This window comes from Chiloscyllium punctatum, chromosome 13 (genome assembly GCF_047496795.1).
Source record: "Chiloscyllium punctatum isolate Juve2018m chromosome 13, sChiPun1.3, whole genome shotgun sequence".
In the NCBI taxonomy this organism is placed as follows: domain Eukaryota; kingdom Metazoa; phylum Chordata; class Chondrichthyes; order Orectolobiformes; family Hemiscylliidae; genus Chiloscyllium; species Chiloscyllium punctatum.
The window spans coordinates 90,167,018-90,189,357 of NC_092751.1; the positions used below are offsets into that span (position 1 = coordinate 90,167,018).

The window sequence follows — 22,340 nt, forward strand, 5'->3', positions numbered from 1 at the left end:
TACCCCTCATCATATTAGAGCCATTCTCAGTACCTGAAACTTGGCTGTTCATGCTACATTCCCCTGAGAATCCATCACCTCCTACATTTTCCAAAACAGCATACTTGTTTGAGATGGGGATAGCCACAGGAATCTCCCGCATTACCTGCCTACTCCTCCTACCTTTCCTGAAGTCAACCCATCTATCTGACTGAATGAATCTGCAGCTTTTCTCCCTTTCTATAACTGCCATCCATCCATCACGCCCCAAGCTCCTGTAAATTCCTTATTGCCTCTAACTGCCGCTCCAAATGATCCATGCGATCTGATAGGATTCACGACCAAAGACACTTCCTGCAGGCATTATCATCAGTAGCATGGAAACTCTCCCTAAACTCCAACATGTGACAGGAAGAGCACATCACTAAATGCCATCTTTGGTCCTTCACAATCTTCAGATCCAGAAAATAGCCCCGTCTTATTGCTGTAAAAAAAAACAGTGCTCCGTGCTAACTTAATACTTATGGTTTATATTTTTTAAATTTAATCAAGAGACAGATCTCAATAAAACATATCATCAGGAAAGAATCCACTCTATTCACTATTGTAGATTTATGGCAAGGTTACACTTAAAAATATGGATTTGCCTGCCCTTGTGCTGTGAGCTCTCCCATACAGGTTCCTCCAATATCAGCTGTGAATTTCACTGTTTGTTAATTTTTCCTACATGCACTCCGATGTCAAGTGATACTTGAACTCTAACACAAAGGCAGTAACTGTGCAGATTCACTGCTGTGTCAGTTAGCAGTGTCGGTTTCTTTCTCTGACCGTGTGGTCACTGCCTTTGTCTGTCCTCCTCCTCTTTAAAATGCCATTGTTCTAATTTTTTGTTCCCCCAAAGTTCCAGTACAATGCCCCAGTATATCCAACAGTAATTACTGTTCCTGAAATTCAAGGATATCACCTAAGGTACCTCAAAAAGTACCTTATGGGCGGCACGGTGGCACAGTGGTTAGCACTGCTGCCTCACAGCCCCTGAGACCCGGGTTCAATTCCCACCTCAGGCGACTGACTGTGTGGAGTTTACACGTTCTCCCCGTGTCTGCGTGGGTTTCCTCCCACAGTCCAAAGATGTGCAGGCCAGGTGAATTGCCCATAGTGTTAGGTAAGGAGTAAATGTAGATGTAGGGGTATGGGTGGGTTACGCTTCGGCGGGGCGGTGTGGACTTGTTGGGCCGAAGGGCCTGTTTCCACACTGTAAGTAATCTAAAAAAAACAGGAGCCGATCTTACTGCCGCAATTTTTTTTCCTGTACTCCACCTTCGATTACCTAGAATCCTTAATGTCAAAGGTCTTGTCTTGAAATAAAATGAATTATCCATGGCTCTGTTGGTCTTTCACCAGGTAATATCTCCCCTCTGTGGGCAAGTGATTGACTTTTGCCAGTTGTGTGTGTGTGTACATTTGGTTCTGATGTAATGTGATAGTTGCACTCTCATGTGATCTCACTTTATAGGATAATCACACAATTTAAACTAATGGAGTCGGAATTGTGTTATAGCCCATACAGGTAAGAAAAGTTTGTGTTCGACAAATAACAGTCTAAATTCTTCAATCACGTCAAAGCCAATTTGTGTTTAAGTAACACGGGTTTCGCAGAATTGACTGTACATGTATGTAATTAACCTATAACTCTATGGGTTTGTCATTATAACTACAACCATATCATTAATGACCTTGCCTTTCATTGTCAAAAGACGCCATGCAAGTCTGACTGACCTTTCCCCTTTCTGTTTAGTGATTCTCCGAGAATATGGGATGGTTCCCTATATCAAGATTTTTCTCGATGACCAGTTCTATCGAAGCCATGCGCTGAGCATCTTGGAGCAGATATTCATTATGAATGCGGAGGAGTACATGCGAGTAGTCATTGGAGTGTTGTGCTCAGCAACTCAGACGGAATTAGTGCTGAAACTTGACCTTCTGCAGGTATCTCCATTTGAAATTGCCACCTTTGCTTGGATGCAAATGAACAGAATGAGAAATTGCACTGTTTTTCTATCTGCGTCTGACTGAACCCAGTAATGTGGTAATAAATTTAGGCAACTCTATTTCCTATCCCAGTGGGAACCTTTTTAAATGTTGAGGCATAGAATGATTAATTTTGCAATGTGAATGCACAAATATTTCAGGCAAAGGAAGATGAACTGAGTCTTTTGGATTCTTTGGGTGTTTTCTGATTGTTAACCAGATTTAAAAAGTATGGCTCTGGAAAAGTACAGCTGGTCGGGAAGCATCCGAGGAGCAGGAGAATCAACGTTTCAAGCATTAGCTCTTTATCAGGAATTTCCTCCTTGATTGCTAACCAGTATGTTTACTCAAAGGGGAAAGATTTGACCAAACTCTGATGGCAGAATTCAATTACCTCCCCAGAGGTGAGTTTGGATCTAAACAAAACTGCATGTCCTGCCCTCAGAGCTTGGTCAAATCTTTTCCTGTCACAATTGATGGACCAAAACCCTGTACCATTTGCTTGAGAGGGCCTCTCATCCTGCTCGAGGGAGTCAGCCTCAGGGGAAGTTGAGGTTCGTAGTTGGGGGAACATCGATTCCACTTGCCCACTGCTTCTTCTAACCTTCCCTTCCCCCGTGTCCCAGAGCAGAAAATCCCATTCCAGCCTTGCCTCACCTGCCTGTGCTCAGCTGTGTCCCTTGCTGATTTGGAGCCACTGGTGGGTGTGATACTGGCTAACATTGCTCCTGGCACAGATCGGTCACAATTGTGCATTGACCATTTCTTGTTCGCCAGTTGCTGTGAGGGCAGTGAGGTCAGGGGTGGGATGGCCAGGCTTTCTGTCCCTGAGGTAATTGATCTTGAAGAGAGCCGAAGGTCAAATGCTTACATCACTGATCTTAGTGTTGGGCCTAATCCAAAGGAGGCAACAATGGGCTTCTTGACAGCTGTCACCAAGGGTTCAATTCTGTAATCTGGGTGAGAAACTCATGGATCAGTTGGAAGGTTAATCTCACCTCATGCCACTATTGCTTTGTGAATCAATTTGCGATGAAAATCAGGTTGGGTTTAACACTTAATCTTGCATCCAGTCTTCACTAAGCTAGAATTGCCTTCCATTGAGTGTAATGTAGAATGAATATTTCACCTGATCCAGAGGGACTCCACCAGGCAGAGTGAGTTAAAGTGACCCAGGATTTTGTTAATTCACATCCAACCTAAGACATATGCTGTTCAGCCCATCGAATGTGTTCCACTGTTCATCGAGAACACAGCTAATCAAATTGCCAGGGCCATTGTTATTACACAGAGTTGGTATGCTCTCTGAGTTATTCTCACACTTGGTGTGGTTTCAGTTTAGCATGGCTTGGAAGATAGGGGTGTTCCCAAATAGTGTTGCCTCCATTTTTGTTTGTTTCAATGTGGTTTCTGAACATGCTTCCTCTTCCCTTTTGAACAAATTGCCACTTCTCTCAGGATTGTCCCCTCCACTGCTTCCTGCCCCCACCCACCCCACTCCCTCACTTGCTCATGGCAAGGTAGAGGGAAGCCCTGAGCAAGAAGGTGGCTAGAGATAAGTCAGAAGAGCTTTTAAGAATTTTATGGCTATGTTTTGTTAAATATTTCTTAGTTTAGCACTTGAGAACATGTGCAGAGTGCAAAACAAGGGATACCTTTAATAAGGAATCAAAGTTGGAAATAGTTAATAGCGTTAAATATAAGCATATAAATTAAATAATAATGGTATCCCCCCAACCCCCCTATCCCATTATTTCAGGAAAGGGGGTATTTGAGTTTTTGTGACATTGTAATGGTTTGCTGGTCTGCCCATTGTGATTTGGGGTGATTGGTGAACAAAGCGACAGTAATTATTAAACCTGTGCAGCCTGCAACATATTCATCCAGAGAGCATCGTAAGTGCACACCGTTGAGAGTGTGTTACTGGAAAAGCACAGCAGGTCAGGCAGCATCCAAGGAGCAGGAGAATCGACGTTCCGGGCAAGAGCCCTGCATCAGGGCTGTGAATTAGCACACAGGCTGCAGGGTTTAAGATAACCTCAAAGTTTACATACGGTAGGTTTTATGATGCCAGCCAGAAGAGCATTGTATGTTTAGGTTTTGAGCTAATGAAGACCTGAATGAGGATTTCAGCATCAAATGAACTCAGACAGATGTGACAAATTAGAGCAATGTTTTAGAAATGGAAACAGGTCCCTGAGTCATGAAAAGCACAATATAAATGCAAAGTCTTGAAGTAGGGGTATGACAAATTTTGCAATGAAAATCCAGCTTAAATTGATATTGTTTGTGGCCTACAGTTTGCATTTTTGGTGCAAGTAAATAAACAGCAGATTATAATTTTACACATATAAAATATGTATTTATATGATTAAGCTGATTTATTAGCCTAAATCTAGTGAGTGCATCTAATTTTGATGAATTGTGAGGCAGTCATAATATATAATAAGCGACTGAATTTATTATCTCTGCCCCTCAGGATCCTTATTGTGTTATGTACAAAGTCAGATTGATTTGCTAATATATATTTAGCTGCTAACCCAAAATAAATATCATTATGCCTCCAAACTCCAAGGTTGACATGTTGAAAATTGTGTGCTGTATCAAATTACAGGAAGGGAGGTAAATTTGCTTATGCATAACTCAGTTTGTGTTTTAGAGATTGAAGCCAGAGGAATATTAAGTCACCAAGGATTAAAATGTAACTGTATTAAGGGCTGTAACAATAAGGTTATCTATGGCCTTTGCTGAAAGATGTCAAAAACATTTGTTTTACTTCTATTTGGTTTTATTAAATCCATCCTCCTCTTAACCTGTAGCTCTCATAAGTATTTGAATGACAATAATGTATTTTGTGTGTTGTTTGTCACCACATTTTCTGAATCTGTCTCCTTGCCCAGGAATAGACTGGCAGGTGGGTCAGTAATCAAAGAGCTCCAGTTTAAGACAACGGACCAGAAAGAAAGGAGTGCTAATTAGGAGAAATATTCTTGCGTGGCCCGTTGTGATGTGAAAGGGTGGAGGAAGTTTATTCAACACAAACTTTCAATATAAAAAAAAGATGGGGAATGGGACTCATTGGATACCTCAAAGAGCGAGCATCGGCTTGATGGCTGAAATAGTCTCCTTTCTGTGGTTTAATATTCTGTAATCAATTTGATACACAGCAGAGGGTGATGTGTGTATGGGATGAGCTGCCACAGGGAGTGGTGGAGGTTGGTACAATTTCAACATGTTAAAAGGCATCTGGATGGGTAAGGTTTGAGATGAAAACAGACCAAATGCTGGCCAATGGGACTAGATTAATTTAGGATATCTGGTCAGCATGGACGAGTTAGACCAAAGGGTCTGTTTCTGTGCTGTACATCTCTAGGACTGCATTTGTTGATCTATAAAAAGTTTAGATATTCCTAAATTACATTATGTTTCTCACTGTACTGTTTGTCGGCGATGATGTTTTGGATCCTGCTCATCTCTGACTGAGTAACGCATTGTGACAATGTGCACTTCAGTGCTCTAATCTATGTGTCTTTCTTTACACCGCAGTCCCTCTTAAAAGTGCTGGGAGTTCCTAAAGCTCGGACTGCATTCAGGACCGCCGGAGGATTCAATGCACTGCAGTCAGTGCTGGCAGACATGGAAGGCGCGTTGTGTGATCTACCTTCAGGCAACTGGGCTGCGGTGGATCAGAGTGACATCTGGGACCTCATCCAGACAACTCTGTGCACTCTTACTGTTGCCATGCACTCTGACCCTGTCAATAGTCACTTCTTCAGAACACAGGGCCACTTCGACAAAATGATGGAAGATCTTCGGCTTTTCGGTTGCTTCAGCAGTGAAGGAGGGCCGCTAGAATGCCCACTCGACATCAATGCCTGCAGAAAGTTTGAGCAGTTCCTGTCTTTAGCTCGTGATTCTGCGGAGGCTATGAGACCCCCTTTGAGGAAATGTGTTAAACTTTTCGATTTTCTGGACAGGATGGCCAAAGGCACCTTGTCTTCTCCTTGTCCTACTCAACAAACCAGAGAAGGTCTTGCCACAAGTCACAGTGAACCATATGATGAACATGGTGCACCACAGATAACCGGGAGTCATCAGGACACATCTGACCCCATTGCTGAGCCTTCAGAACAACTTCTGAAAATTGATCTGGAAGGCAGGTAGGATACTGAAGACTAATGAGCCGTGTTTAGGGCCCTAGCAACAGGTAGGGTTTTGAAGATTATTCAACCACTTTTAAAAAGCTTCCATTAAAAGCAACAGCTCTGGAAATTATAGAATTCAGTGTAGAACTGTGTAGTTAACATTTAGCTCTCCGTTAGTTCTTAGTGTACATCAATTTAATTCCATAATGCTGCATAAGAGTTATTCTGATCAATGGAATTATTGAACTGCACATTAATTGTCTGTGGATCTGGTGGATGTTCCTGCTTTAATTGATAATCAATCACTTCTTCATTCACTCTCACTTCCTCCTGCAAACTCTTTCTTTGTAAATGGGATGACAGTATAGAACTTGTGCTCAGCACATTATTCATCATGGGGAGAAAGTGAGGACTGCAGATGCTGGAGATCGGAGGCAGGCAATGGTGATAGGGCGGAGAGGTGGGAAGGAAGATGGACGGGATAGGACGGGTCATGAGGGTGGTGCCGAGTTGGAGGGTTGGATCTGGGATAAGGTGCGGAGGAGGAGAAATGAGGAAGTTGGTGAAATCCACATTAATCCCATGTGGTTGGAGGGTCCCATGGTAGAAGATGAGGCGTTCTTCCTCCAGGCGTCGAGTGGTTAGGGATTGATGATGGAGGAGGCCCAGCACCTGCATGTCCTTGGCAGAATGGGAGGGGAATTAAAGTGTTCGGCCACAGGGTGGTGGGGTTGCTTCGTGCGCGTCCATCTTCCTTCCCACCTATCTGCTCCACCCTCCTCTCTGACCTATCACCTTTACCCCCACCTCCATCTACCTGTCACATTTTCAGCTACCTTCCCCCAAGCCCCATCCCACCTCCCATTTATATCTCTACCACCATGGCTCACAAGCCTCATTCCTGATGAAGGGCTTATACCTGAAATGTCAATTCTCCTGCTCCTTGGATGCTGCCTGACCTGATGTGCTTTTGCAGCACCACACTCTCGACATTATTCATCATTCTGTATGAGAAACTTCTTCCGATTTGGTGGTTTTATTATGCTGATTTTTAAAAAAACTTACCAGCCTGGAGCTGTCTCATTTGAGATTGATGCTCCAGCCTTTTTCAATCAGACCCCTGTTCTGTAATAAATTCTGAGCTTCATAAAATGAAATGATATGGTTACATGAATCCTCTTGTTGGGGAATATTAAAGGTACACAAAGCACGGACTCAATTTCTTCATTTAATAAGACTCCAGTTCATCCTTGTAAGGAACTGACTCTCTGTGTGGAGTTTGCACATTTTCCCCGTGTCTGCGTGGGTTTCCTCTGGATGCTCTGGTTTCCTCCCACACTCCAAAAATGTGCAGGTTAGGTGAATTGGCCACACTAAATTGCCCGTAGTGTTAGGTGCAGAGGTAAATGTAGGCGAATGGGTCTGGGTGGGTTACGCTTCGGCGGGTCGGTGTGGACTTGTTGGGCCGAAGGGCCTGGTTCCACACTGTAATTAATCTAATCTAATCTAATCTAACTTCCCAGGCTCATCTCGGAAGATTTGTTCTTTGCGATGAGTGGCAAGCTAAAGTGAATTCTGATTCAATTTGACATTAGCAGTTTGGATCGTTCAGAGTCACTGGACTTTAGATTCTCAAATTGGCTCTTGTTGGAAACTTTGCTGCTCTAAAAGAAAGAACTCACTGAGGCTACTGTCTCAAACTGTGTGCTCTGCCCCCCCGCCCTCCCACAACCCCCAAAGAGTAGGACTCGTGTAAGAGTCTGGAAGTCTGAATAATTTTGACAAAAGCTTGATTACGCAAAGGTTGGAATGTTTATTTGTAAACCTTTACACCTCAAAGTGATTGCACTGGAGACTGGTTCATTATTTGATCAAATGGCTATGAATTGTTTATGCGAATGATGTATAATCATTCACAATCCTCAAACCTGAGGCCTTGCAGTTATACTGTTACTTTGATATTGATACAGAATTGGCAGCCCAGGTAACTGAGTGCACAGTGAGATTCTGTGTTGTTGTACCTCTCCAGACTTGGTTTCTGACACATTGCCTTCTCCAGTGTCCTGGCCAATTCTAATTCCATATTAAAGTCAGGTCTACAGTGGGGTCAGTGAAGCAGACTTTAATAAAACCATAAGATGTAGAAGCAGAACATAGAACATAGAACATTATGGCGCAGTACAGGCCCTTCAGCCCTCGATGGTTTCACAGGTCGGCGCAACAATCTGAAGCCCATCTATCCTACACTATTCCATATCGTCCATATGTCTATCCAATGACATTTAAATACTCTTAAAGTTGGCAAGTCTACTACTGTTTCAGGCAGTGCATTCCATGCTCCAACTCCTCTTTGAGAAAAGAAATAGCAAGTAGGCCATTGAGTCTGCTGCGTTATCCAATAACATCATGGCTAATCTGATAATCGTTAACTCCACTTCCCTGCCTTTTCCTTATAACCCTTGATTCTCCAATGGATCAAATATTACCTCCGCCTTGACTAACAACATAACTAGAATATGACTAAGGGACATCATTGGAACTATTTGGATCCATGTCCCAATTCCAAGTCATCTGACTTTGTTGTTGCACAACTGCTTACTCACAGGCCTAGTAGCTATTTGTAGAGTACTGTAAAGTTCACTGAACCACAGAATTGTTACAACGTAGGAGGCCATTCAGCCTCATGACTTAGTGTCATTCCAGTTCCTCATACTCGTACAGATTGAATGATTATTTAAGTAGAAACCGTGCCCCCTTCAATGCCTCTGCCGACTTTGACTCCAACGCAGTGCATTCCGAACCATTCATTGTGTGAAGAAATTCTTTTGTATTTACAAACTGAATTTTTTGAATCTGTGTTCTCCTGTCCTTGATACTTTTACTAGCAGGAGCAGTTTCTCCTTAACTACTCTATCCAGCTCCCTCAAAATTATGAAAGCTTCTCCTGTTGGCCACCTTCTCCCTGAGGAGAAAAGTCACTGTTTCTCCAGTCTTTCATCATCACTAATTCCTGCCATCGCTGCAATCATTCTCATAAACCTCTTTTGCTGTCTCTCTGCAGTCCCTCCAATCAATCCTTCCTGAAGTGTGGCACCCAGAACTGTACATAGCACTGCAGCTAAGGTCTAATAACTGTCTTATCCAAATACACCATCACCTCCTTGCTCTAATACTCTGCCTCGATAATAAAACCCAGGATACTGTATGTATTGTTAATGGCTCACTCCACCTGTTCTGCCCCATTGACTGATCTGCTGAGCATGTATACACTCACATTCCCCCTTTTGAATTATATCCCTTTTGTTACATTGACTGTCCATTTTCTTTCTCCCAAAATGTATAACTTCTCACTTCTGCACATTGAACTTTATTTATCAATTAACGCAGACTCCACCAACTTTGCGAATTTTGAAGTTCTGCACTGTCCTCCTCATGGTTTATAATGCTTCTAAGTTTTTTATCATTCAAAAAACTTTGAAATTGCCCTGCATGCCAAGGTCTAACTCATTAATATCTATTTGGAAAAGCTGGGGTCCCAATTCCAATCACTGGAATACTCCACTATAAGCCTTTCTCCTTTGACTTCCATCACTGAATCCATTTTGTCTTCACATTGCTACTGTCCCTTTTTTAATTCCACAAGCTATAATCTTCCTCACGTCTGTTGTGTGGCTGGATGTTAACATACACCACGTCATCCCTGTTCAAGAGGAACTCCAGCAAATTATTTAAATGCTGTTTCCTCTTTAGAAATCTGTGCTGGTTCTTCCTAGGTGACCCACCTTCTTCCAACTACTAACTCTTGCCCAAACAATTGTTTCTCAAAATTTCCTCACACTCTGAAGTTCTGGTTTAACCCTTTGCTCCATAAGTTCCAGCTCCAAAACAGTTTTGCTGGATTTTACCACTCTGTTGTTTTACTGGGTCAGTCAGCTGCTGTGTGTCTTTCTTTACACCAGTAATTAACCTTCAGAAGTACTTCATTGTCAGCGAAGTGCTTTGGGAAATTCTGAAGCTGTGAGAGGCGCAAAATAAATGCACCTTTCTGTTATTGCATGAAACTGAACACTTCACTTTGACTTTAAAAGTTTCTTTACTGGAATATTTTAGTCAAATAATTAAATATCTTTGGGGACTTTAAGAATGCCACCTGAGAGATATAGTTAGCTAGGAATGATGATAATTCTGGTTGCAGATTAATGTTCTGCCCTCCTGTTGGAAGATTGACTGTACAGGTTATACATGCCATACTGAAAGATTTTTTGTGTGGCTTATTCCATAAAGGTAAAATCTCCATAGTCTTACCAGACCATAGGGCATGCTTTCCCATCAAAGAGAGATGAGGGGTGGTGATTTAACCTGAGGGACACCACACTTCAGGTGAGGGGAGAGTTTGGGAAGGAAAGTCTTTCATGGTAATCTCAGCCCCTGTAGGAATTGAACCCACACTGGGGGGGCATCACTCTGCATCACAAACCATCCATTCAGCCAACAGCACTATTCTGCAGTCTGCCATTAAACATTGAATGGCCAACCAAAACTGCCCAGTTTTCCACTCCGACATGGAATGTAGCTCATGCCTTTGGAAAGATCAACTTTGGATTTGGAAAGATCAACTTTGGGAGATTTCATTATTGGCATAAGGGGCTCAGTTAGTGGATAGATCAGAGATTGAAGTGGTAGACGTGGTCACACCAGATTTTCTTGATATCTCAGTACTAGCTTCTCTCAACTCCCTGGAAACCCATTGTCTTGTATTATTTAAAATGTGCAGCTCATGACATGGATTCTCCAATTTGTGTTTAATTTTGGGAAGGTTTGCTGTGGACTCTGCCCTCGTCCATCCAGGAGCTATTTGCGTTATGATGGATCTCTTACCGAACGTAAGCTGTGAAGGAATACCTCAGGTATCTCTCACTCTCTTTCATTGTGATGTGTATGATCAGAACTGAGAATGAAAACCAATCATGTCTTAAACTCTTCAGACAAATGCACTGTTTTCCTTCACTTGTCACTCTTGTGAGACAGCTGAACTGAATTTCTTTGCTGTAAGAATCCTATTTACATAAAGGCAGCAGACCCCATAAAGGATTTAGAGTCATAGAAATGTGCAGACCTTTGGTTCAACTTATCCTTGACGACCAGGTATCCTAAATTAATCTAGTCCCATTTGCCAGCATTTGGCACATATCCCTCTAACCTGGGTGGTACGGTGGTTAGCACTGCTGCCTTAAAGTACCAAGGGGTGGGTTTCAATTCCCGCTTTGGATGACTGTCTGTGGAGTTTGCATACTTTCCCCGTGTCTGCGTAGGTTTACTCCAGGTGCTCTGGTTTCCTCCCACAATCCAAAGATGTGCTGGTCAGGTGAATTGGCCATGCTAAATTGCCCATAATGTTAGGTGCATTAGTCAGGGGTAAATATAGGGTAGGGGAATGAATCTGGGTGGGTTACCCTTCGGACGGTTAGTGTGGATTATTGGGCCAAAGAGCCTATTTCCATACTGTAGGGAACCTAATCTAATCTAAACCCTTCCTATTCATATACAGTACTCATCCAGATGCTTTTTAAATGCTGAAATTGTAGCAGCCTCCACCACTTTCTCTGGCAGCTCATTCCACACACGCACCACCCTTTGTAAGAAAATGTTGGCCCTTAAATCCCTTCTAAATCTTGCCCCTCTCATCTTAAACCTACACCCTTTATGACTCCCGTACCCCAACAGAAAGACCTCCGCCTCTGATGCTCCAGGGAAAACAGCCCCAGCCTGTTCAGCCTCTCCCTATAGCTCAAGCCCTCCAACCTTGGCAAAGTCCTTGTAAATCTTCTCTCAACCCTTTCAAGTTTCACAATTTCCTTCCTATGACAGGGACATTCACCAAAATGATACCATGCCTTAAAGGTAAAATGATGAGATCAGCTGACCTTAACCTGTATTACTGTTTGGAAAGAAGGATGAAGGCTAATCTTGCATTGGGCAAAATCAGAATTGAATTCAATAGGTTAGATGCAAAAGAATTCTAGTTCCTCTCACAAAGGAATCTCGAAGAAAGGGCTAAAATATTTAGAATCAGAGCTCAGCTATTTAGGAGTCAAATTAAGAAATATTTTTCTGTATACAGTAATAGTGAAATTTGCAAGTGTTATCCCAGAAGACTATAGTTCAGGATTAATTGGAATTGGAGATTGTCTTGTTTTTATTGAATCAGAATGCCCGGGGATGCAGAATAAAAACATACAAAATAGCGGCGGGTATGGCTATGGCATTATTCAACATGGCTAATCCCTTATCTCAATGCCATACTCTCCTCATACCTTTGACACCTTTAGCCTCTGGAAATGTCGATTTCATTCTTTAATGCCTGGCCTTCAGAGCCTTCTGTCAGAGAATTTCACAGGGTTGCTGTCCTCCATGTGAAAACATTCCTCCTCAACTAAAATGGCCTGTCCCCAAATCCAGAGTCCGTGACCCCTGTATATTGGGCCCCGCCTCTAGCCAGGGGTAACCCCATCTCTGTATCTAGGAAAAAACAATGACCGCAGATGCTGGAAATCAGATTCTGGATTAGTGGTGCTGGAAGAGCACAGCAGTTCAGGCAGCATCCAAGTAGCTTCGAAATCAACGTTTCGGGCAAAAGCCCTTCATCAGGAGGGCTTTTGCCCGAAACGTCGATTTCGAAGCTACTTGGATGCTGCCTGAACTGCTGTGCTCTTCCAGTACCACTAATCCAGAATCCATCTCTGTATCTAGTCTACCCAGCCTTTTCAGAGTATTATACATTTCAGTGAGGTCCCCTCATTGTTGTAAACTGCTGTGAGTTCAGGCACAGCAGGATGCATCACAGCATGATCTGGCAATTGCTCTCAGCAAGAGGTGACAGAGAGTTGTCCATCACACAACCCAGCCCATCCATTGATTCCATCTTTATTTCCCACTGCCTCAGAAAAGCAACCAACATAATCAAAGGCCCCTCCCAACCCAGTTATACTCTCCTCCAACCTCTTCTGTCAGGCATCAGACATAAAAGTTTGAATGCAGGTACAAATAGATTCAGGGACAGCTTCTTCTTTGCTATTACCAGACTTGTGAAAGGACCTCTCAAATGTTAATTCAGATCTCTGTTTCTGTGGATGTAACACTGTATTCTGCACTCTGTTCTGCCTTCCTGATGCACTTTGCTACACAAGAAGATCATACCATACAGAGAAAACAATAGTTTTCACTATATGTCGGTACATGTTCACAACAATACAGCAATCAATCATATGACAAACCTGCCATCTCAGGAATCAAATTGGTGAACTGGGAATAAAGGCAAGTAAATGGAGTTGCAATATATGACAGCTATGATCTGATAGAATGGGTTTAAGAGGCTGAAGGGCCTACTCGTATTGACATACCATGACTTGCTGTCACCTACCGAGATCATTACTTAATTTCATAACTTTCCAATGTGTAGGTGTGATAATTTCATTTGGTAACAAGACATCAATTGTATAAGAATGTGAATCCAATGACACCACTTGCAACAGTATCCTTTTGTATTGTTGCTACAGTTCATTGTCTCCCACCTCTGCCAATGCTCCAATGAGGTCTGCAGATGCTGGAGGTCAAAGTTGAGAGTGTGTTGCTGGAAAAGCACAGCAGGTCAGGCAGCATCTGAGAAGCAGGAAAATCGACGTTTCAGGCCGGAGCCCAAATTCTGATGAAGGGCTTTGGCCCTAAATGTCGATTCTCCTGCTCCTCGGATGCTGCCTGACCTGCTGTGCTTTTCCAGCAACACACACTCAACATTGGCAGAGGTGGCCCAAGTTATGTGCATTAGAGCAACTAGACTAAATAGTAGTTATTTAATATGCATGTAGTTATTATTTTGGATGTAAATCAGTCGAACACACATAATATCCACATTTGTTGAGATGTATTCAAGCTATCTTTTTAAAAAATGCTTCAGGAAATTGTTTTATTTTTTGCTTTACATCTAATATTAACTTGAAAAGGAAATCAACATGCTGAACATGACGAAAATCAGTTTCATTTTAGTCAGGTATAAAGCCGTCTTTTCCAGTATTCTGCTGGTTTTAGCTAGGCTGAGCTATTGTAAAATACTATTCATGGTATTCATTCAAAGTGGAAGTGGGTATGACGTGTGTATTAATGCAATATTCAGGAGAAGTCCATTATATCTCAGTGAGATACAGTTCAAGTTCATTAATAATACAAGGATCTCAACCCTCAAAAGAGGTAAATCTTTATTTAACTATTATGTTTGTTAAAATAAAAGAAAATCGTGATCCAGCTGTAAAGTGGTTTCATCTTTTAGATCCCAATTTCCATATCGTAATAGAGTACTTCTGTAGTTTGGGAGAATTCACCACAGTTTTCCACATCTCAATGTATTTCACAACTTCTGAATCCCATAATGGGTACAAATGGCTGACCAATGATGTAAGGATAATTAGTTGCTGATTAGCATCTAGTCTGGTGTGTCATTTTACACACAATTTGTTTGACATGCGTTCTGTGAGCTATTAACACAGAGTATATGTTCCCTTCATACAACATGAGGTACATTTCCCCCAGTCTGGGCTCCTAGCACACAGCTCTGCTTAGATTGCATACCAATCAAAGAAGTGGTTCTATCCTGTCATTGCCAATCTTCCCTTCCTCTTTCAATCGCAACAGTGAACTTGCTCTTACTTCCATCTGACAACTAAAGATATTTTTCATATTTCCTTAGAGCCACTTGCTTAGATACAATGTTCCTCTGCAAAGTGGAGCAGATTACAACCACATTAAGATTTTAGCACATGTGCTAGGTGACAGAAAACAGTGGTCATTTAAAGAAAGTGTAGATCATGAAGAACAAAGCTGTGGTCTGGTCAGTCCTATCTTTTCCACAAATAAGAATCCTAAGACAAAATAATGCTTGCCTTCCAAAACAAACTAGTAGCATTTTCACATTGATTAAAAGGATTACGTGTCAAAAGAGTAGGCAGTGAGGTAGCAAAATTGAAGAGAGGCTATTCTGTGAAGTTGACCTGAAACCATTTGTTATGCAAAAATGGCAGCACATCTCAGAGTAGCGAGGCATTAGGTAAGTAATCTGACTTCCTGATGCCCAATAAGATATAAGGTCTGCATGGATACTTGAACCTGCTGTTGTTCATGTGTAAGGATTCATTCACCCAGAGGGTGGTGGGAATCTGCAGCTCACTGTCCATAAGGGTGGTAGAGGCAGTATCCTTTACAGAATCCATGACTGTACAGGTACAAGAATGGGAAAGGTTTAGAGGGATATGAGCCAAACACAGGCAGACAGGACTAGTTCAGTTAGGAAACCTGGTCAGCACGGACGAGTTGGGCCGATCTTCCATGCGGTATGACTCTATTTAAGAAATATTTAGATGTGCTAGCAATGCCAAGCCACAAAAGGATATGGGCTAAATACCTTGAATTCCAGCATTTGCAGTTTTTTTTTGTCTCTAGGAAAATAGGATTGGAATAGTTAAGTGGTTGCTTTTGACCAGTGCGCACTCAATGGGCCGAAGGGTCTTTATCTGTGCTGTAGACCTGTATGATTCTAACCCATTTATGCAGTTCACAGCTCTTTGAAAGAAATGTAACATTTTTAAAAGTTTGCATCCACTTGTAGAGTTAATATTTTAGATTGCATTAAATTTTGATTTAGTTTGAATATTGACTTAAATGTACCATTTAGCAACAAAAATTACTTATGGGGGAAGGCATGATAGTATGTAGGCATTTGGTGCCTCGAGTCTGTTATGGTTTACACGAATGATAAAAACTTGCCTTCTTTCCCTTCAGCTATCTCTGGAGCTGCAATACGCAGTGGCTGATTACGTTCTGTCTCTCGTCAAATCAGAAAGGAACCGCCAGGTTATGTGTGGATCTGGACTTTTGACCATCCTGATAAATCGCTACAAGGAGCCATTGGCTGATAATGACAATGTGTTACACTTGCCCCTCATCAGGACCTTTGAGAAACTGGCTTGTCAAGCTGTTGAGCCACGAGTACTAAGGTACTGCCTGTCTGTCAATATGATATGGAGCTGCTGATGTAGGGCTGGGGTGGACAAAGTTAAACGTCACACAATACCAGGTTATAGTGCAACGGGTTCACTTGGAAGTACAAGATTTCGGAGCGCTGCTTCTTCATCAGGTAGCTAGTGGGGCAGGATTATAGGACACAGAATTTCTAGTAAAAGATCAAAGTGTTATATAACTGATGTGATGTATTGAACAAATCTAGATTGCTGTTAAGTCTTTACTCACTTAGAATGGGGATAACTTAAGGTTTTATCAATTTCTTTAAAAAAGGTGACATCTCAACTTTGTATTTGCAGATACATTCTATTTTGTTCATAAAGCATACAATCGGTAGGCAGTCAGTCCATGTGACATTTTATAAGTTGTTACTTTTCAATTAGAACCAGTCTGATTCCAGGTTGGGATACCGACAGACTCTAACCTTACACCTTTAATGCACTATCTGAGCTGAGATGTCACCTTTTTTTTTCAAGATACTGATTAAACCTTAACTTATCTCACGGCTGTGACTTGAAAGAAGTTCTGAGATTTACATATCAATCAATTTAAACCTGCATCTCCATTCTAAGTGACTAAAGACTTAACATCAATCTAGGTTTGTTCAATACATTGCATCAGTTATATAACACTTTGATCTTTTACAATAAACTCTGTGTCCTATGATCCTGCCCCACTAACTACCTGATGAAGGAGCAGCGCTCCGAAAGTTTGTACTTCCAAATAAACCTGTTGGACTCTAACCTGGTGACATGTGATTTTTAACTTTGTCCATCAATAGTTCCAAACATGCTTGCACTCTGAGGAGTTAAAAAAAAAGCCATTTTTGATATCGTATTGTGCCTTCAGCCCTCTGAGCAATTCTGATGTTCCCTCCCTGAAACTCTCATTCCTCTACATCCTTCCTTGAAGATGATCCTCAAAGTGTACGTTTTTGAACAAGTTATTGGTGGCCTTTCCTAAAATCTTGACGGGGGAATGGCCTACTCCTGCCTGTTTGGTTCCAAAAAATAAAAGATTAAGGATCAAAAGGGCTCCAAAATGCACCCTCTCTGTCCAATTTTCCTCCAGATTCTTTAACCAAGTGAACCATTAATCTCAAGAAACTGATGAATGTAAATCCCAAGCCAAAACAAACCGGCACTTGATCATGGAAGTCATTAGACTTACATTGAATGATAAAAATATTTCCAGTTCTATTTTGAAGTTCCCTTCATGAGAGACTTTCATTTAGATAACCCCTTATCATGTCTCTTAAAATGATTGGTGATCTCCTTCGACGGAAATGCAAGAAAATGGATTCACCATTTGGAGCATAGCAGGATCCCACAAGTCGGAACGAGATAAACAATCAATGAATCTGTTTTGCTTGGCTTAGCAAATCGGAGCAGTTTTGACCAGAAATCTGAGGGAATCTTCTGGCTTATCCTCTGATCGCAGTGATCCTTTAAGGTTCTCCTCAACAGCTGGGTTAAGCACTTTGAGTGTCTGCTCAATACCTCCACAGGAGAGCGGATCCTTTTCACTTTCAGTTGACTGTGTTAACATTTGTGAAGTGATCATAAAGCTGGCCTTCAAAGGAGGTTTTGCCTCTATAATATGCGGTGATTTGCTTGCATTTTCCACTTTACGACAATAGGATAAATATTTGAGGTGGAACAGGTGCATACATGGGTGTGGGATCAAGAGGGTGGCACTGAGACTACAAGCCAATTGAATGACCTCCTTCTGTGCTGTTTCATTCATTGCTTCTCTGCTTTCCTTCCATTTAACAGACAGTTCTTGTGCCTTGGCAAGCCCCTGAACTGTACAGTTGGAAAGAAGCAAATGTGTGACTCGTCTGGTAAACATCAAACTGATCTCTCCTGGTGTCAAGTTGGTTCCAATGGTAAGGGACATGCGGAGGTGGGGGTGTGTTGGGACTGTTGCGGGGAGATGGGAGGTGTTAAGGATGGATGCAGAATAACAGCAAGAATGATGGGAGCTGGAACTACCTGGGTATTATGACTGATGGTTTGCCCTTCTAAATGGGCACCAGAATAGCATTAGACTTCTGCATAGATGCACATCAGTCCACAGGTTAATATTTGTGCTCTCAGTCTGACTTGGACCTTGTGGAGCTGGCATGGTAGACTGGCAAAAATTGTTACATCTTCAACTGAACAACGTTTGGCTGAATTTCACAGCAAACAAAGGTTGAAATCTAAAAACATGAGGATGTTTATTTTACCCTTTGACCCCCCATTGTTCCCCTTCAAGATCACAGTCCTTGTGATTCAGTTGCTTAATTCAAAAAAGACCAGATAATGCAAATCATTGATTGAGTGCTCAATTCACTGTTCTAAAGAAAAAGAAGCAGGTTTTACTTAAGAAAGAGTGCTATCCCTTGTGTCAACAGGACCAAACTGCTTGCAATTAATGAAGTACACTTGAGTTGCAGTTACTATTGTGATTTAAGAAATTTGGCAACCAATTTTCCCACTGGCAGCAATGGGAAAATGGTTGAAGCATTTAGTTTAGATGTTTTTTTTGAGGGATAAATATTAGCCAGGAGGGACGGTGAGAATAGGAGTTGAATATGATGGATTAACTTAAAGTAATTTTTTTATTATTAATTAGCAACAATGATTTATGTTGTATAATTAAAATTTTGTGCCAGAAAGCAGTAGCTTATAAAAATATATATTTTGACCAGCAGCAATCTTTCTTTCTTTTTGCATTAAGATGCTCATAGGTTCAATTTCTATATTTTCTGCTCTGTTTATTTGATTGTAATTTCAGCTTGAGCTCAATCAGCCCATATTTGCACTTTGCAAATAAGGAACAGGATTGTATTTGAAACTTCTGTTAAAGATTGAAATAAAAGCTGTTTGAAAGCAAATTAGGAGCTCCACAAGTAATCTTCTCCGCAGAACAGATCAAATTTGAAAACTTGTTCAGATAACCAGATTTTCTTTAACTGCTGTGAATGTCACAGTTTTGTTCTTTAGAATTTCATTTCACTTTGTTATTGAGCATTAAGATAATTAGTCATTTCAAGCATCAAGTGAAAGGTGGTCTGTAGATTTCTCCATCATGCAAGTGGATGAGAAAATAAAAATGAATTTCTATGGACTTTAAGCAAAACACTTTTAAGCTTCGAAACAAAAACAGAAATTGCTGCAGAGTATAACTTTTAAAAGGTTCTGCGATTTACAAATGAAAGAACTGAAACCAACGTTTTCATTCTAAAAGACGAGAGACTTCAGGAACAATCCAAGTCATGTGTAGAGAGATAACGGAGTTAATGTTTTGAGCCCAGTGACTCTTTTTCAGAATACTGCACTATATTCTGAAGAGTCAATGGAGCTGAAACGTTAACTCTGTTTCTTACCGCAGTTGCTGTCAGACCTGTTGAGTGTCTGCAGCCATTTCTGTTTTTTGTTTCAAACCTTCAGCATCTGCCGGTCTTTGTTGCATAGCAGCATCTTTGACTTCATTGGCCATTCCCTTTGTTATCAGTAATGGCTAACTTGTTAAGTGCTTCTTAATTCATGGGCGCACTGTCATTTGTTGAAATGCACCGGAAACGGTTTAACTGAGGTGAGGTCGATGTGTGCATAGCAGTGCCCAATTCGGAACTCTCAGCCCTATTCTTCCTGCGTTTCAGGGGCAGACTGGGGGCGGAGAGGAACTGTCAACCGGAGGGGGTCACTGATTGCAAAGCATAGACCGATGCGAAGCTTCAGTTTATCCCACGTGTCAAGTCAGAAGGCAATACCACGGCACCGCGTCATGAGCTTAGTCTCCATGATGTCTTCTCGGCAATTCCACCCAACCAAATCATCTACAGCTCCCTCCTTTGCAGAGTTTGACATGTCTGTTGTTGGATATGGGTATGAAACATTGATACATATCACTAATAACGCACGCAGTGATCAGTTGGCGCGTATACCTGGTGTTTTCACCTGTGAGCAGTGGTTATCTCTCATTCAATTCCTGATTCAGAAATGAAATTGGCCATGAATATAAAAATTAGGAGGGACAGACAAACATGAAACATAACCAAAGGAAAAGAGAATAACCTGAGGGACTGGATGTTGAAGATCCTGTAAAGGAAATCATTTGCATTTATATAGTGCCTTTTGGTTTCCAAAGAGCCTCAGAATAAATTATGTATGTTTGAAATGATGTTAACCGTTAAGTGGGGAAAACATGCAACAAATCTGTGCATCGTAAAATCCTACAATAGTTTGGACTAAGGGATGGATGTTGGTTATATCACAGGATGTCGTCTGTTGTTTGAATTTAGCCAAATGGCATCTTTTAAGTCCACCTGAAAAGGAAAATTCAAGCCTCTGTTAAATGTTTTGTTCAAAAGCTTCTTTTTCCTCTGAAGTGTTTGTCTAGTTTCTGTGTCCAAAACTCATGGTTTGAACTGATGACCTCTGGGCTCAGATTGGGGCTGAGGGAGGGTGCTGTGGTAAATAGTATGCGACAGTTCAGTAATGGGAAAGATGTAATGCATCACTCGAGGGCTGATGCCTAAAGGTGGCCGCTGTAAAAATAAGATGAGCTTTTTGTCTGGTGCCAGGCTGGATACCTTTAATCAGTCAGCCAGTTGTGAAATGACAAGTAGACTGGCAGTAGCATTTCAAACCTGGCTTCTGTTCAAGGTTCAGCAATCCCAGTGTTGTAATTACAGTTATTAACTTCAGATGTGTGGTGTGTCAGCAGATGGTGGATCCAAAGGAAGGGAGATTAATGCTGATGGCACCTTGCTGTTTGTCTGTGTTGCATTTTCATATTGTGAAAGTTGCCGTGCCAATTTTTGTCAGTTCAAACACAGGGTGGGTTTCGTAATAATGCCATAAGACCTAGCAGTGGAAGGAGTCCATTCAGCCCATCAAGACTCACTGAGGTTCACTGAGATCATGGCAGATCCGATAATCCTCAACACTACTCTACTGGCTTTTCCCAGTAACTCTCGAATCCCTTACTGATTAAAAATCTGTCTGTCGCAGCCTTGAATATACTTAATGACCCAATTTTGACGGCCCTCTGCAGTAAAGAGTTGCATAAATGATACCATCAAAAACAAAGAAAATGTGTGTGTGTTTGTGTGTATGTGTGTGTGTGTGTGTATTTTAGACCAAAAATCGTTCTCAGTTCATGGGTATTTCCTGTTCCTCCATAGCTGTATTGAGTAGGTGTTAGTGTATTATCTTGAACCATAGCAGTCCATATCGCGAAGGGCCCTCCCGTTGTCCTATTCACCTGGGAACACCAAGATGACAGAGAAACCATGGAAAATGGTCCAAGGCAAGTTCCTGGGTAATTGCAGGTGATGGTGTTGCCTTGTATCTGCTGCCATTGCACTTCGAGTTGAGATATTTTGTGTCCTGAGTTGCTGATGAAGGAACCTCATTGAGTGCATCCTCATAATAGTTCACACTGCAGCATTTGTAAGGAAACCTCATTGAGTGCATCCTCCCAATAGTCCACACTGCAGCATTTGTAAAGGAAGGTAAAAACAATGACTGCAGATGCTGGAAACCAGATTCTGGATTAGTGGTGCTGGAAGAGCACAGCAGTTCAGGCAGCATCCGAGGAGCAGTGATATCGACGTTTCGGGCAAAAGCCATTCATCAGGAATAAAGGCAGAGAGCCTGAAGCGTGGAGAGATAAGCTAGAGGAGGGTGGGGGTGGGGAGAAAGTAGCATGGAGTACAATAGGTGAGTGGGGGAGGGGATGAAGGTGATAGGTCAGGGAGGAGAGGGTGGAGTGGATAGGTGGAAAAGGAGATAGGCAGGTAGGACAAGTCCGGACAAGTCATGGGGACAGTTACTGAGCTGGAAGTTTGGAACTAGGGTGAGGTGGGGGAAGGGGAAATGAGTAATCTGTTGAAGTCCACATTGATGCCCTGGGGTTGAAGTGTTCCAAGGCAGAAGATGAAGCGTTCTTCCTCCAGGCGTCTGGTGGTGAGGGAGCGGTGGTGAAGGAGGCCCAGGACCTCCAACCTCACTCAGTGCATCCTCCCAATAGTACACACTGCAGCATTTGGGGAGGAACCTCACCTCTGTGCATCCTCCCAATAGTACATTTGTGAAACTTCGAAAATACAAATCTTTGGTGAGA

The 22,340-nt window shown here is 41.9% G+C and overlaps 1 protein-coding gene across 1 annotated transcript in view; it reads left to right on the plus strand.

The window, feature by feature from the left end:
• wdfy4 (WDFY family member 4) overlaps positions 1-22,340 on the plus strand; it is a 312,072-nt gene that overhangs the window by 49,827 nt on the left and 239,905 nt on the right. The window contains exons 12-17 of the mRNA XM_072583190.1: positions 1,778-1,968; positions 5,557-6,170; positions 10,972-11,062; positions 15,984-16,198; positions 17,999-18,111; positions 19,873-20,098. Of these exons, the coding sequence (XP_072439291.1) occupies positions 1,778-1,968; positions 5,557-6,170; positions 10,972-11,062; positions 15,984-16,198; positions 17,999-18,111; positions 19,873-20,098 (1,450 nt within the window). The remainder of the gene's footprint in view (positions 1-1,777; positions 1,969-5,556; positions 6,171-10,971; positions 11,063-15,983; positions 16,199-17,998; positions 18,112-19,872; positions 20,099-22,340) is intronic.